This window comes from Eriocheir sinensis, chromosome 47 (genome assembly GCF_024679095.1).
Source record: "Eriocheir sinensis breed Jianghai 21 chromosome 47, ASM2467909v1, whole genome shotgun sequence".
Taxonomy (NCBI): Eukaryota; Metazoa; Arthropoda; class Malacostraca; order Decapoda; family Varunidae; genus Eriocheir; species Eriocheir sinensis.
The window spans coordinates 7,222,582-7,239,899 of NC_066555.1; the positions used below are offsets into that span (position 1 = coordinate 7,222,582).

The following is a 17,318-nucleotide window of genomic DNA, read 5'->3' on the forward strand; positions in this document are numbered from 1 at the left end:
GGCCGCCGCGCAGTGGAGATCAACACCGTCTGCATTACTCCTTACTGATTACATGACCCTTACAAATGTTATGATAGGAGATTATACCCCAATATGTCCAGTTCAGTTGATAAGGGTCGGGGAGAGAGCGTTTCCAATTACCTCTTTGCCGTGTCCACTTGGGTAGTTGTCGTCCGCTTCCAAAACTCGTATAGAAAAACCCTTTCTTTTTATATAGATAGGCTTATAACGGGGAACTGATTGATAGTTTATTGTTGCAAGTAAAACAACTAACGGGGGCGCATCCCTGCACTCACTCACGCATGCACTCTCTTATGTCACTGTATAAGGGACAATAAATAACTAATAAGTGTGTGTGTGTCCTTTAAAAGTCCCCCCAGCAACAATTATACCTCCCTCCTCCCTTCCTTCCCTCTCCATCTCTCTCTCTCCCTCCCTCGATCACCCTGTTGCATCATCGTCCCGCCACATGACCTTCGCCGCCTTTGTTATGTATATCCTCCCCAGCACAAACGTTCAAGGCCGAGAGCTAATGATGTATGGAAAGATATAATTGGAAAGGAAATTCATGTGGTTATCTTATTGTTAGGGGGTCAATATGGTCATGTTTGTTGTTATCGAGGTGGAGTCAGCGTACGTACGTTCGATCTCCACGTAATCTATTATAATTATGGTCTTGAGGGTTTGGCCAGCTTATAATTGCTTGCAAGTGTAATTTATCACGCCACTCTTTCCTTGTATGCTCCTCAATTCTCCTTTATTGTTTACTTGCAACAATAAAATATATCAATCAATTTGCAATCCTGAACTTTTCACATGGGTAGCTAGCTATATTATACTGAGGGAGGGGGAAAACTGTATATATAGCTAATGTTTTTCTAATTTATCTCCACAAAGTATTTTCCTTTTCATGATAACGTATATGTATATGTATAGATGTATATGCATATGTATATAGATGCCTCCATTATTTTTATTATAGTGGGTATATAGTATCATAATGCATTTTGAGTTTGCGGTGACTGCCTAATCATACTGCCACGATACCTTATCACCATTTTTATTATTATTATTATTATTATTATTAGACACGTGGTTCAAGGTCATCCCGCGAGTGGCATGTAAACAAGCCCTTGGAGACAACTTTTCGGCGCTCGTCAGCAGCTGGTGAGGGCGTGTGTGTGTCTGGGGCGTGGGTTGGTGTGCTTTATTATAGTGGGTATAGTATCATAATGCATTCTGAGTTTGCGGTGATTGCTGGGGATGGCATGGGGGCGGGGTGCACGCCTTCCCCTACAGACCACAGGGGAAGGATGCCTTGAAAGCCTTCGTAATGGTTGTGATGTAACTTTGTGTGTGTGAAGGATTTGAAGTAAGCTCGTATTAGGTCTCATTTACCTTGTATTCATGGATATTCTTGGCTCTCCGCGTCCAGCTTTCAAGTACTTACGTGAATCACATAATTGCCTGGTTGGGTAAGTCTGGGGGAGTCACTTTACATCCTGCCTGCATTATGTTTTACTCTATTCATATGCTGGGGAATGGGGATGGCATGGGGCGGGGTGCACGCCTTCCCCTACAGACCACAGGGGAAGGGGGGAGAATGCCTTGAAAACCTTCGTAATGGTTGTGATGTAACTTCGTGTGTGTGAAGGATTTTAAGTAAACTGGTATTAGGTCTCATTTGCCTTGTATTCATGGATATTCTTGGCTCTCCGCGTCCAGCTTTCAAGTACTCACGTGAATCACATAATTGCCTGGTTGGGGAAGTCTGGCGGAGTCACTTACATCCTGCCTGCATTATGTTTTACTCTATTCATATGCAGGGGAATGGGGATGGCATGGGGCGGGGTGCACGCCTTCCCCTACAGACCACAGGGGAAGGGGGGAGAATGCCTTGAAAACCTTCGTAATGGTTGTGATGTAACTTTGTGTGTGTGTGAAGGATTTTAAGTAAACTGGTATTAGGTCTCATTTGCCTTGTATTCATGGATATTCTTGGATTGGTTGTGATGTAACTGTTCGTGTGTGTGTGTGTGTGTGTGTGAAGGATTTTAATTAAGCTCGTATTAGGTCTATCATTTGCCTTGTATTCATGGATATTTTTATGGGCTCATCCTCATCCATCCTTCAGGTCACAAACACACCACCACCACCACCAGAAGGAGGATCGACATCATGGTGCGTGCCTGGTACATGGATGACAGCTCCGAGGATCAGCGACTGGAGCACCACCTTGACCCTCCACAGTTTGTGACGCTAGAGGACCTCGCCAATATCACTGGGGTTACCTACTGGAAGGTGCGGCAAGTGTCTCAACGCTGCCTCAGTGCCTTGATAGGTTTGTTGGCAGCTTCAGCCCTCCCCTCCCCTCCCCCACTCTCTGTCTGTCCATCTCTCTTTCTCTCATTTTAGTTTTCATGATGCAATATTGACTTAAAACTGAGAACAATTTAAGCCCAAAGTTTTGAGCAAGACTGCCTTAAATATAGTTTCATTCTCTTCCCAGTTTCATTCTCCCTCTCTCCTCCAGCTGGACCCCAAGAAGTATGAAGAGGAGGGCAAGCTGAACCGCATTAAGACCGAGCGCGGCTACAATTACACAGATGTAATTCAGATTTCTCCGGAGAAGCTCCACAACTATGAGGAGAGGGTAGGTGGTGGTGGTGGTGGTGGTGGCTTTTTGAGGGTTATAAGGTTTAGTCTTGGCACCTATCTACTAATCCTTAAACTTTTTTGTTATGGTTTCTTGCACTCCAGATTTCAAACTAATTTTATGCCTTGAAGAATTTGGGGGGAGGGAGGGGGATTATGATTTCAGGTTTGCATGAACTTGGACTGATGGGTTTTCTGACTATAAGAATTGGGATCAATGAGCTTTTACCTTAGTTAGCAATAGAGGAAGAATGATATAAAGTATGTGTTCATGAATTTTACAACCCTGTTAACCTTTCTTACCCCCCCACACACACACACGCAGATCAAGGTGTTCTTTGAGGAGCACCTGCACACTGATGAGGAGATCCGCTTTGTCACGGAGGGCTCAGGTTTCTTTGATGTGAGGGACAAGGCCGACCGCTGGATCAGGATTGAGGTGACGCCCGGGGACCTGCTCATCCTGCCGGCCGGGATATACCATCGCTTCACCCTCGACACGAAGGTAAACACCCCACACACCCAGTGCAGCGGACTTACTCTCCTCAGCCGAGTAAATTTCTCTGCCGTGGTAGTTGCCAGCAATGCCAAGAACACCACAGAAGCCACTCATTTCAGCTAATACAGTTTGCTAGTCAGGCTTTATATACCAATCTATTTAGTACTTACTACATCAAGAAAAAATCTACCCATCCAAATACTTTGCAAAGTTGTAGTTTGTAATTAATTATTGTAGTTTGCAGACCCCAGTGGGAAAACATTTCAAAATACTTGGGAAAATGGCCTTTACTAAGAGACAATAAACCCTATTTATGTGAGGCAGTGATGTGACTTTTGGGCAAAAATGGACTAATATACACTATACAGGTATGCCCTTCAGGTCGTCAGTCCTGGCTTACGCCCTTAACAAGTGCCTCATTTCAGAGTTGCTCATGGACTATTTGTTCTGTATTAGTGAATGTTATCAAACCTCACTTTTAATTCTTTGTACTTGTCATTGTTTCATTCAGAACTACATCAAGGCCATGCGTCTGTTCACTGGCGAGCCTGTCTGGACACCTCACAACCGCCCGGCAGACAACATGGAGGCCCGCAAGAACTATGTGGCACAGCAGGCCAAGGGTTTTGCTGTCAAGTAGCTGATGCTGTGGTAGGGCACCCTCGTGACACGCTGGTGGTGGGGAGCTTATGGTACAAACTATGTTGTATTGGCAGCTAGCTATAAGATGGCAGGACGTTTGTCTGTTTGTTGCTCGTCCCTTTTTTATTCTGCCTGACTCACTCTTGTTTTCCTTCTTTCCTAGTGCCTTAGTTGGGAACTTAACCCGGTAGCAGCGACGGGCCAAATTTGTGGCTTTACCTCATAGCAGCAACGGGGCAAATTTGTGCCGTGATTTAAACTCCCCAAAATAGATGATACATAACCTCATCACAAATGCTTTGATATATATTATGAAGTGGTTTGTGTGAGTGGTGATTTTTTCTCATTTTTCTCGCTTAGAGGGACCATTAAGAAACATGATCCCCGCTGCTACCAGGTTAATGTTTTCTTTTAGACTTTCATAATTCTTGTGTCTGATCTTCTACAGTTTATACAACTCCTCATTCTTCCCTCTGATCAGTGAACAGCAGACACATCTATGCCTTTCATGATAATGTTTTGGGTGCTTGTTGGTTCTTGATATATTCAGATTATAATGTTATTCTGGTAATGACAATAATAGCAACAATTGTATAAAATGAGGCACATTAGTCAGTGCAATGAGTAGTTGACATTTTAAATGGTTTTATCTTGTTGCAGAGTTCATAATTTTACATTTACACATTCATAGATTATATATGAAAATATGAATGCATTTTTTGGTGAAAGAGAACTACTTTTAAGAAACTGTGTCTTGGTGTCATTTGTTAAACTATTGTTGCATGGGTTATGTTAAAGTGTGTGTGACAGGCCTGGCAACTAATTTAAAAGGTACAATACAACCTCGTGCTGAGGCAGGGCATGCATGGACACCAGCACACACAGTACATGCACACCTACTTGTATTGGTGGATGGATGATTCACGGTTTTGTCCCCTTAATACAGAATTACTAGTAACACCATCAGGTACAAAACATCCCTCGTAGCTTATAGTGTCTAGTTCCAATCCCTGTGTCAATCCTGTCCGTGTACAAAGTTGTTCAATCACTACCTTACTGATACCACAGCTTTCTAAGTTTTGATAACCTAAGCATTCCATTTACCTTTACTTTTATGTGTGATGAACAACCAAATTAGTTTCCCCTTTACAAGTGTCCTTAACATAAGATAGGTGTGTGTACATCAGACTCTTACTGTGACATTTCAAATTTGAAGCTTGCACAACACCTAAACCTATGTATGCCCTGGGTGGTGAGTGTCTGTAGCTTTTTATGATGAGACACTCACACACCTATTCTTATGCCCTTTTGAATGATTTATGGAACAGATCATAGAGAAACTTGTAACATTATTAGTACACCTACAGCTAGGCCGAGGTGAAAGAGCTTAAGATTGATTCTGTACAAATAGCACACCAGTACAAGGAACAACCTATTCCATGACGAGAGCTCATGGACTTGAAATGTAATGCTGTGGTGAGAGAAATTAGTTGTGTTTGTCACCCCCAGAGTTGTTAGCGGTGCAATAAATGAGCTTGTGGGGAAGTTGCAATGGTTTACCTTTCCTGCTGTGCCGTTCTTTGCCTTCATGGAGTTGAGGGGAGAGGATGAAACACAGTTTACTGGTTGCCATATAAATGCTCTCAGGCACCAAGGGAGCTACAAGGCTTACTGACCAGGAACAAAGGGTGTGCTAGCCACTCAGCCAACCATCCAGTGTTTCTCTTTGCTCCTCTATCTTAAAAGTAAGCTATGTAATGGATCAGATTGAAATACTAAAATTCTGATTCTTCACTTTAATTGCAGTTTAGAATCTGCTTTTTAAAGATGAACAGTGAACCTAAAGCAAACCTTAGAAAAAATTGTTCCTCTGCGGTGATAACAAAATAACATCACAATAATGATAATAATAATAATAATAATAATAATAATAATAATTTTAGTAAAAACAATAATAACAGAATACTCTATGTATAGCCTCCCCTTCATGTTTCGCTGTAGTATTCGGTGACACTATGAAAAAGAAAAAAAATTGTGTGTGTGTGTGTATATATATATCTCAGTGGGTACTTTCTGCAAACAGACAACACCCTTCTGGCCACCCACTCGACTCCCTCCCAGGCTGGTGACCCTCTTAACCGACGGCTGAGGCGATGACTTCAGAGACCTCTGGGTCATCTGAACGCACCGTGAGCTGCATGGTGACCCCGTCGGCCAAGGCAAGCTTGGCCCTAACCAGCACCTCGTGACCTCCCCGATAAGTGCCTGTAATAGGAGACAAAGACAATGAAAAGTGTACAGGGAAGAGCAGGATGAAGTGTGTTAACCAGTCAGTAGCTACCATTCCAATTACTGCTCACATCAGGGAAGAAACCATTTGAAGGCATATAAATTAGTATCAATACCACAAGGGTTTTTGGGTCTTTACTTTGACATTAGTTCATTTTCACACCTTCGCTTAATTTTACACACAAACTTTCTTCTGATATGAGGACTAACTGGAATGGTGTGCACAAAATGGCAAGCCTTAGTTACAAACAATTTCACTGCAAAGCTTAAATAACAGCACAAAGACTTGATGACTCATCCCTGCCACACTGACACCCACACCAGCAGCCTTGCCCTCACCTGCAAGGTATAGGGTGTGAGAACTCTTGCCCTCTGGAATGCGGTCAGAACGGTCGCAGGGGTGCATGCCGAGGAACTGTGTGATCTGCGTGACGGCCTCCTCCAGCGTGCTCATGGCAGACAGAGCAAAGGTGTCCTCCAGTTCATTGGTGGCACCCAGCTCCTCCCAACCTGCTGCAAAGTTGCTGCGCGCCGCACGTTGTACGTGGTCAGCGACAGTAATCTCAACATCCTCCAGCTGTGTGAGGAACACAAGGAACATGAAGATAGAGAAGCTCACACAGAATTGATCATGAGGTGAAAATGAGGCTCTCTCAGTTATGAGCCAAGCATGCTAACCACTGCACCACGAAGCCCCGAGTATAATTAGAAAGAGCAATGAAGTCCACTAATGCAAAGAGTGAGGAGAGGCACGTGTATTGAAGGGATCAGCTCTTTATAAGGATGTATATCAAACCATATCTATCAAAGTTCTCCATGTGTGTTTAACTGGTCTCTTAGTGCCTCCTTATGTCCTTGTGTATTTGTGAAGGGTTGTGGCTCATGTAACTACCAATAGTGTTCTTTTTAACAAGCACAAATTGGGATCCTAATGTACTCCCAACAGAGGAAACAGAAGAAAGTGAGGAGGCATCTATAAGATATTCTGTTTTCCTAAGACTTCTCCACAATTCACACTGGTTGCTTTTATACCCACTTCAAAATTCTCATCCACTATTTCACTACTTTCTCCATCCCATCTCGACAGAGCACATGCATCGCTCATAACAGCTAATTTTGCTCCCCTCATCCGTTTCCGCCGCCTCACTCACCGTGTAGTCATCCTCGTAGCCCTCATCCGTGTCGGGCTCGCCGGTGGCTGGGTCGCAGTCCCTCACCGTGAACTTGAGCGTGGCTGACAGCGTGCCTGGAGTGAAGGAGGACAAGTTAGGAGGCAGAAGCAGGACATAGCAGAAAGTGGTGGAGGTTGAGTAGGATGTGAGGGAGGAAAGAGGAAGGAATGGGGGAGAGGAATTGGGAGAGAGTGAGGTAGGATGGCAGTGGTGGAGGTTGCGTACAATGTGAGGGAGGAAAGAGGAAGGATGGAAGGGAATAGGAGGGGACAGAGGAGAAGGTAAGGAAAGAATGGGGAGGGGATTGGGCAAGAAAGGTGGTAAGGGAGGATGGAAGTGGTGAGGGAAAAAGGAAGAGTAAGGGGGAGAGGAGTAGAAGGAAGGAAGGAATGGAGGAGAGGGTTAGAAGAGGAATGGGGAAGGGATTAGGAGAGTGAGATTAATAAGGAGAGGAATGGGGAGGGATTGTGAAGAAGTGAGGCAAAGGATGATTCTCTCTCTCTCTCTGTCTTACCAGTGGTGGACATGATGTCTTCAGGAATAGGCAGCAGTGTGTAGCAGGAGCCAAGCTGTGAGTAGGGCAGGGAGGGGCAGGGGAGGGAGACCTGCACCACCCATCCCTCCCCCTCCGCCACAACATTCACGTTCTCCAGCAGCTGATCATTGAGCGTGTTGGTGCAGTCGAACTGAAAGGAGATGGGAGGTTGTGAGTGGCTGAGGAAGCAGAGTAACGTGAAGGAATGCTGTATATACTGGAAGGAGATAAGGAAGGGTGTGAGTGGCTGAGGAAGTGAAGTAATGTGTGAGGGAATGCTGTATAAACTGAAAGGAGGTTGTGGATTAATGAGGAGAGTGAGGGAGAGCTGATGGAAGGTTGCTGAAGGACAGAGAGTGAGGGAGAGCTAATGGAAAGTTGCTGAAGGACAAAGAGAGTGAGGGAGAGCTAATGGAAGGTTGTGGCTGAAGGACAGAGAGAGAGAGAAAGCTAATGGAAGGTTGTGGCTGAAGGATGAAAATGAGGAAGCTAAAGGAGATTGTAAATGAAGAACAAAAGAGTGAGGAAGATCTAAAGGAGACCGTGGCTGAAGGATGAAACTGAGGAAGAGCAAAAGGAAGATTGTGGATGAAAAAGAAGAGGAAGAGAAAAAGGAGGAGCTAAGGGAAGAAGGGAAAACACACAAAGCAAAGAATGTCCATATTGCATGTCACCTTTTTCCACTTAACCCGGTAGCAGCGGGGATCATGTTTCTTAATGGTCCCTCCAAGCAAGAAAAATGAGAAAAAATCACCCCTTACACAAACCATTTCATAATATATATCAAAGCATTTGTGATCAGATTATGTATCATCTATTTTGGGGGGATTTAAATCATGGCACAAATTTGGCCCGTCACTGCTACATGGTAAAGCCACAAATTTGGCCCATCGCTGCTACACGGTAAAGCCACAAATTTGGCCCTTCGCTGCTACACAGTAAAACCACAAATTTGGCCCGTTGCTGTTACCGGGTTAAGACGAGATAAACAATGACTCTGTATTGACGCTGACCAATATGTTTTCACCTAACAGCTTACACCTCCACACCATCACTAAGTCCTGGCCATACACCTTCCCTTCCATTTCCCTCACCTGCAACACTATATGGTTCTGGAAGGTGTGTTTGATGCAGCGCACCATGTACTCCGTCTCAGCCTCCGTCAGCTCCACCGGCACTGATGACTTGAACAGCGGCCCCAGGTGTGCAAACTGAGGGATAGCCGACAGCTGCTCGGCATACCTGGGAGAAAGATCGGAGAGGTTGAGGAGGGAGGTAAACTGTGTGTTGGGATGCATAAACAAAAGGGATGTGATGAATGCTGATGTGCTCTGAGAATGATGAATAGAATATGCCGAACAGTGAGGTTTGTGATTAGCATAAAGGAGGAGGGAGTAAATATGTGTGATAAGAGTCAGGAATAGTAAAAGAAAGAAAAAAAAAGAAAAGGAGAGACTTGTGATGATGGAGAAGTGAGATAAGGCTGTGATTATGGCAGCGTAGAAGAAGAACAACAAGAAAAAAAGAAGAGGAAGAGGGAGAAGGGGTGTTGGAGCAGGGGTAGCAGATAAGGATGATGATGTGCCAAGGGGTGTTGGGGGTGGAGGGGTAGAGAGCACAGGCACCTACTTTTCGTGCGTGGGAATGATGCGTTCCTCCTGGGCGGGCGTCACCTCCATGATGCTGGGGGTCTTCTTCTCTTCCTGGGGAGGCGGGGCGGTGGGCACGGTGCGGGTCTCAAAGGGCTCAGCGGTGGTGGTCTGCAGGTACTGGACCAGCGCACGCTCCAGACTCGGTAGGGCAAACTGGGGAAGGGGCGAGGGTGCAGGTTAAAAAGAGGGCGTGGCAGTGGTGGATAACTGGTGTGTGTGTGTGTATGTGTGTGTAAAATTGACCTCTCTTTCAGCCACCTCTTTTGATTGTTTTTTTGTTTTTTTTGTTTTTTAGGGGCAGCGAGTAGCGGGCTTTTTTTATTATTGTTTCCTTTTTTTTTGTGCCCTTGAGCTGTCTCCTTTGTTGTAAAAAAAAAAAAATCTAACTATCCAACCCAGTAAGGCAAAATATGGATGTTAAATGAAAAAAAAGAGAAAAAGAAGAAGAATTTATCCCTTAACTGCAACTTTTGGCCACTCTTCTAAACTCTTTTTTTATAGGGGCAGTGTTTAGCAGGCTTTTTTTTATTTTCTCATTATTATTATTTTTTTGCCCTTGAGCTGCTTCCTTTACCGTAAAATAAATAAATAAAACATGTGGCATACCAGCTCTGAAAAACATTGCCCTATGGTGCTACATGTGGGTATATTCAACGGCCGTAAAAAACAAAAATAACAAATTAATAAATATATACAGGTAACGAATTTGGCACGTTTCTATATAAACTGTGTAATACCTCTATCCAGGACACATTTATGATAATTTTTGTGTCATGTGTGGGAAATATAAGATGAAGACATGATGAGAAGGTAGTGTCAAATGTGGTGGGACTATTTTAATTTTTCCTGTGGAGAACTGACAATTGTGGTCGCATGCACCTCACCTGTGGAGGGTTGAGGATGTAGCGGTGGATGAGTGTTGAGTCTCGAGTGGCCAGGATGGCGTGGTAGTAGGTAGCTCTGTCCCGCACTTCATCCTCTGTGTCCATCATGCAGCGTTGCAGCAGCACCAGGATATTGGCCAGCAGACCATCACACTGAGCACCAAACTTGGCCAGCACTGACACTGCTGCTGCACGGACCGCTGCATTCTGGGGACACACAGAGCAATAGTGTTGAGAAGAGTTAATGGAATAATATATCTAGGGATCACGGCCACTAAGGAGACAATGTATGAGTGTTGTGATGGCAAAACACAGATGATCATTGCTGGGAGGACAAGGAAGAAATGTCCTGTCAGCAATACAACAATGGTAAATAGGAAGGTGATACTGAACTAGGGTAAGGCATTGCCATTCCCACTGAGACACATGTGAGGGTCCTCAAGTGGTGAAGTGAACTTATTGGCAATATGGTCTATTGGAATAGTCTGGATGTGGAGGTAATTTGGGCTGGGAACATACATGGATTTAAAGCAAAGTTGGACAAAACCAGATACAGACATGACAACACAAGCCAAGTTCAAATCCTGTATGCTGAAACTAAGGCCGGTATCCTCAAACACTTCAGCCTCCCACACCAACTATTTCCAAAGGCCAAAAAGTAGATCAGTCGGGTTCTAATGAGTGTTTCTTTAGGTCCAGGTAACAGAGGAAGGGTCAGACTACCACCAGGGTCAAAAAACTACCCCAGGAAATGCCCAAAACTACTACGAAAGCCTTGTTGAAAGTGTGGGCTTGGGCGATGACATGTTTAGAATACAGCCCCAAGTAAACCCACACACACTCACCTCAAGGATGACCCTGTTGTACACGAAGCGGATGTATCGTGATGGCTGGCGGGTGCGTGGTCCCTCGCGGCCCAGCAGGTGGATGATGCGCACGGCCAGGGTGGTGTGCTCACAGTCCTCAATGAACTCGCACAAGTGGTCCAGACCTGGAGTGAAGGCATGAATGACACTGTTTGTTTTCACTTTTTCTACATTATACTTTTGTTTGTTTTTGACTGTTGTTTGGTCTCACACTTTCTCAGTCTCAAGATAGTCTGTATGTAAATTAGTTTCGAGTTTCCAATTCTACTAAATTTTTTTCTTTAGTGCCTTCTAAAGACATTTGCTCTTTCTCATAACCTCACTGCTACTTGGTTTTGCATTAATTTGTTTCTTGGGTTTATAGTGTATGTGGTTCTCTCTCTCTCTCTCTCTTTCTCACACACACACATTCTCTCTCCAGCTCACCCTTCTCCTTGGCCTCTGGGTTGTCCTCGATGATTGTGATGATGGTGCTGGCGATGGCCTCCTTGTAGGGCAGCCCTCCCTCGCTGCGCAGCATGTCCGCCAGCTGGCCCATCAGCACCGCCTGCTTCCTGGGGTACTTGAGGGCCAGGGAACGCAGTGCCTGGGTGTGATGGAGAGGTGGTGGGTGAAGGCTAACTGCTAGGTATGAAGGCACTATAAGCTGTGTTAGTCAGGTGCCCCATCAGTACGCTATACATATTTTTCAGCATTGCACAATTTTTTTTCTGAGAATAAGCTTTGAAACACTATCTGGCATTATTAGGTTATGTTTCTTAGACACTGGTGCTTTTAACACGAATAGTCATAGTAAACTCGCATTTTTTTGAGTTTCAAGTGGCAAGCAGTAAGGTGAAAATTACAAATAAACAAGCTCTCCAAGACATTCTTCCACCATGGCATCAAGCTGAAGGAGGCTGTCTTCATGGTGACTCAATTTTGAATCAGTGAGTGTACTGCAACTATAGCCTCTAAGAACTAGGAAAACATCTTCATCTGCCTGCACCATCACAATTCTCAGCTCAAGTGTCTTATGAGAGAGGATGTTGTGAAGAAACAGTGTTCAGTCTGTGCAGCAAACATGAACTGACTGGGGTTATGAGAGGCTTCAAGAGGGGGGCAAACATTCATCCTACGCACCTCCACCACGACAATCTTGAACTCATCCGATATGTCGTTGAGGAAGGAGGAGATGGACTTCATGAGGCGGTCCACGGAGCCCTCTGAGCCGGTCTTCAGGAGGGTGGTGATGGCAAGCGTGGCGATGGAGCGGTTCACGTCCTGGATCAGGTTCTCCAGGTCCAGGTTACAGGCAGTGACGGCATTGGGGTGCGTCATTGCCACCTTGCTGAGAGTGCGTACGGCTGCGAACCTGTGAATGGGAGGGTAAAAGTTTAGGGAAAGAGAAGTGAAAGGTCTATTTGGGTCTATTGGAAGTGTAATATAATGTTGCAATGTAACTTTGGCATCAATGAAAGCCATGACCTAATGTTCTAAACTAGGAATGTCATATCTAGATTTCTATTCTTCTCCCATTCAGATGTTGGATATATATATTGTGAGTCCTTACCCACCTCAGTACTTATTTCTCAAGTGAGGGGTAACTTATAATCTACAACTCATAAACAAGGCTGAGAAAGAAGCTGTTCACCACATAACCTTCTTTTTTTAATCAACCCACACTAGTGAAGTGATATTTAAACAGTGTCTTTTTGGAGGCACCAATCCCACAACCGTTCATCCTACCTTGTCAATCTTTGTCTCCCATCCTCCCTCCTTCCCTCACCTCAGCTTCACCTTGGCAGATCAAACAACACAGGGCCATATTTTTAAACATTTCTGCGCCCAAGAACACGTAATTTACTAGTCTTTCGTTGGAGTTTAGGGCATTTCCAGGGGTACTTTTATGACCCTGGTGGTAGTCTGAGCCTTCTTCTGTACCGTGAACCTAAAAGAACACTCATTAGAACTCAATTAACCTCCTTTTTGGCCTTTGGAAATAGTTGGTGTGAGGGGCGGGAGCATCTGACAATACCAACCATAACCTTATCCCCCTAAAGCCCCTCTTCCCCCTGACCTGAGAGTGGGCTTGGGGCTGGAGAGGAAGAGCTGCAACACGGAGATGGCTGGTGGCAGGTCCCGGGCGGAGGAGCGCTTGAGGGTGACGATGGCATTGGCCGCCTCGTAGGTCACCATCTCGGCCTTGTGGCGCAGCATCGACTCCAGGAAGTCCGAGAACCGGGAGTCAAGGCCAACCTCGTCCTCCTCAATGAGACGTGCCACAATACGGATCTGGGGGTGTGAAAAATCCGATGTGGTAGCGTGGGGATTCGAACTCGCGTCGTCCATCACGTGGTGAATGTGGGCCCAGCACGCTACCACTCAGCCACTGCCTACCCAATATATATGAATGCAGTCATATCCACCACTATAATTACCACCACCACCACCACCATTACCTACCAGCAGACAGATGGCGTAGGGTGAGCGCAGGCTGGAGGAGGTGAGCCTGGACACCAGTTTAGTCACGGCCAGCTTGTCTGACTTGCGGATCTGGTGCAACACCCCCAGCGCATGGAACTGTACCATCACGCTGAAACAACACCATCAACTCACTGTAATGCCACCGAATTGTCACTCACCAACTAATACAGCACCTTGAAGTCACTGTAATGCCACCAAACCATCACTCACAACCTAGAACATCACACCCACACCATAAGTTGGAAAGTTTCGTTTAGTCGGCGCAACATGACAACATCTGTGGTCATATACCGGAGAGAGACAGAAGGGGAAGGAATTATAGAAGAAGGGAACAGACCCCAGGAGACAGGACACAACCCTCGATTAATACCTGGTACCCATTCACTGCTGGGTGGACAGGGGCGTAGAGTATCGGAAAAGCCGCCCAAATTTTCCCACTCCGCCCAGGAATTGAACCTGGGCTCTCTTGGTTGTGAGCTGAGTGTGCTAACCACTGCACCACAAAGCCCCCCACCCACACCATAATCCAAATCAAGACTTAGAACTGGAGACCTCTTGCATGGCCACCCTCTCAGGAAAGGTTGGGAGATTTCTTCATCTAACGCCCCTATTTTCCCTTAAGGGGTTGGACAGGCTATGAGTCTCTCCCACTTTGACAATCATACTCTCCCCTTCACGTTCATCCTTTTCATGTCTCCCTTCACACACTATCTCCTGGTCTTCTTAGATCTCCCATTTGGCCTCCTCTCTGGTAGACTCTCGACACCAACCCCTCACCACAGCAAGTCTCCCCACACTCACCAGTCAGAGCTGAGGGCCTCCTGCACCTCGGAGACCCATCGCTTTACCACCTCGGGCGAATCCTTCATGATGTGGCGACAGGACACCAGGGCGGCGCTGCTCACCCCTGGGGCTCGGTCCACGATGGCCTGCTTCATGTAGCGGTCAATGGCCTGCATCATACTGGCCTGCATGGGTGACAGGAGGGAGATGGAGGGTGAGTGACTGAGGTGTGTGTGTGTGTGTGTGTGTGTGTGTGTGTGTTAAATGAGAGCTGTCAAGTGAAAGAATGGTTAAAGTGAGGTCAGCAGACAGTCTCGCACTCACATCAGTAATGCGGCAGAGAGCACGGATGGCTGGCGCTCGGTACTGGTCCTCACGCCCGGTCATGTCCTTGGTGAGGGATGACGTGACGATGATGGTGTCCTCGGCAATCAGACACAGTTCCTGCAAGGGTTAAGGGAAGAGGGAGAGGAAGTGTGAGTTAGGGAGTTGTGGCCATCATAAGAGAGTAGCTATCAAAAGAGATGGACAGATAAATATAAAATAATATCTCTATAGTCTAGATGCAGAAGTGAAGTTTATTGAGGGTGGTGAAGAGAAAAGTTTAGAGAGATATCCACCAAAGTCAATGATATCGAGTTTCTTGGTATGGCGGAGAGACGATAAGGAAAAACCTGTGCATATAGGCTGAGCATGTACAGTTTCTTGGCATGGTGGAGAGACAATAAGGAAAAAACCTGTGCATAAATGTAAACTCATGCACCTTGGGAGGGGAAATCCAGCATACCAAAACCACATGGGAAACACTCCACTAGCCACCACAGAGGCAGAGAAAGACCTGGGACTATATGTTACGAGGCTACCAGTGAAAGCCAAATCTGTGCCAATGGCAGCGGACTGGTTAATTTAGATATATGTAAACATGGAGACAGGGCAACACGAAAGAACACTCAAACAACCAAATCCCTCGAACACCAACATCCCCAGACACCCACACAACACCATCCATCATCTTCGCCCCCCCCAACACACACACACAGTCTAGATATCAGAGGAGCACCAAGAAATTAAGCTTCACATAAAGAACTAATGGCAAATGGAAAGATCTAAATCCAGGGTTGGTACAAACAAGGACTACTCATAAGTTTCAAGACAAGTAGGATAAACATAGATATTGAGGCAGAATATAATCAAGAATGACTCACATCCTGTAAAATACAATTAGTTAAACACACACACATACATGCACGCACCTTAATGCCGAGGTAGACGAGGCGGCGCAGCACAAGGTCATTGCTCTGGAAAAGCTTGGTCATGGCGAAGAAGGCGTCGGTGGCCTCCTTGGTGGCCAGCGTCTCACCCTGGTTGAGGAGGTAGAGGATCTTGGTGAGGACATGGCTGCTGCGCTTCACGTTCACCGGCGTCTCGTTGAACACCCGCGCCTCCTGCAGCACAGACGTTTTGTCCGTGCTGTGGTACGGGTTGCCGCCACCTGTGTTGTGGAAGGTGAAGTGTCAGTGCATAAAGGGTGTTTTTTTTTATATCTGTGTGTGTGTGTGTGTAGGTCTGATAGTTAGCATCTAATCTATATAGTTAATGGCAACCTGAAACATTTTAATTATCTTTCTTATATGCTCTTCTTGGTAAAGATTGTCACTCCCAGGTATGTCATCATGTGCTTTGCTAAGGGCCTCTCCCCCATATTATATTCCCCTTTAAGTCTTTCCTCACTCCTTTCCATTTCTAAAACATGACATTTCTCATCATTATATTCTATTTTCCACATTTTACTCTAGCTGTGCCATATCGACGGCCCACCTCGGCTACGTCCCTGAAGAGGAAATGTGACAAAATTGACTATAAATGACGAAGCCAAGCGGCGGATAGTAGGGGTGAGGGAGGGAGAGCCCACAGGGAGAGGAGGCCTGTGTCCCTCCCTCCTTCTATCCTTCCTTTCCTTTTTTCCCTCCTTCCTTCTTTCTTTCCCTTCCTTCATTACTTCCCTCCTTCGTTCCTTCCCTCCCTCCTTCCTTCTTTACATCCTTCCCTCTCTCGTTTCTTCCCTCGCTTCATCCTTTTCCTGCGTCCATGGTGGGGAAAATGGATAACTGTACAAATAAATACCGAAGTACAGATAAATAAGACTAGCGGCTGATAGTAAGGGTGAGCGAGGGAGGGTCCACCGATGATAGGCGGCCTTTCCTTTTTTCCCTCTTTCCTTCTCTTATTTTTTTCCTTTTCCTGCGTCCATGTTGGGGAAAATGGACAACTGTACAAATAAATAACAGAGACTAGCGGCTGATAAAGTAAGGGTGAGCAAGGGAGGGTCCGCAATACAGCCCCTCCTCCCCCGCCTCCCGCAGCACCACACGGGCTGAAACTAAGCATGAGGGTGTACATTACTCCTGTCAACCTTTTCCTACACTCACCATCCTCCTCGTCCTTCTTCATCTGCTTGAAGGAGCCGATCATCATGCGGCGAGGGAGGTCAGCTGTCAAGTGTTGTTGTGGCCACGTCCACCGCGCCGGCCCGATGGTTCTTCTGCAGCCCGGCTTTCCTTAATGATGGATTGATCTCTCACATTATCATCAGGAAGAAAGATACGGTACCAAAACGCGTATTTGTGTTACTATTTAATGTATTTGCCACATTATTAGTATATATAGTTCCAAATACTTACCTATATACCTACTGACGTAATGGTATGACTCAAATTACATTTATCTTCGTTCTTACATTTTTTTTAGGGTGTTAGTTCGATAGTCCATATTTTTTAATGAATTATTGAGTTTGCAATATCTGTGCATCATCGTCCCCACATTTTATTTTCTCATTTTCTAAGCTAGGGGAGGTACCGCCCCCCTCCCTTGTTGG

At 45.6% G+C, this 17,318-nt stretch overlaps 2 protein-coding genes across 2 annotated transcripts; one reads left to right on the top strand and one right to left on the bottom strand.

Moving 5' to 3' along the window:
- The first annotated feature begins 1,088 nt into the window (after positions 1-1,088).
- On the top strand, positions 1,089-5,341 carry LOC126981340 (acireductone dioxygenase-like). The gene is made up of 5 exons (XM_050832350.1): positions 1,089-1,167; positions 2,135-2,301; positions 2,534-2,653; positions 2,981-3,160; positions 3,666-5,341. The coding sequence occupies exons 2-5, from the start codon at positions 2,179-2,181 to the stop codon at positions 3,792-3,794; spliced, it is 552 nt and encodes a 183-aa protein (XP_050688307.1). The 5' UTR covers positions 1,089-1,167; positions 2,135-2,178; the 3' UTR covers positions 3,795-5,341.
- Positions 5,342-5,577: 236 nt separating this feature from the next.
- Positions 5,578-17,001, bottom strand: LOC126981333 (coatomer subunit gamma-2-like). Its single transcript, XM_050832334.1, has 16 exons — positions 16,873-17,001; positions 15,697-15,935; positions 14,768-14,887; positions 14,462-14,628; positions 13,640-13,769; positions 13,254-13,468; positions 12,317-12,548; positions 11,621-11,780; positions 11,174-11,319; positions 10,329-10,535; positions 9,422-9,597; positions 8,887-9,034; positions 7,772-7,943; positions 7,237-7,331; positions 6,425-6,662; positions 5,578-6,061 (listed from the first exon to the last, which is right to left on the bottom strand). Exons 1-16 carry the CDS (start codon positions 16,916-16,918, stop codon positions 5,931-5,933), a joined length of 2,622 nt encoding a protein of 873 aa, XP_050688291.1. The 5' UTR covers positions 16,919-17,001; the 3' UTR covers positions 5,578-5,930.
- Positions 17,002-17,318: the final 317 nt, after the last annotated feature.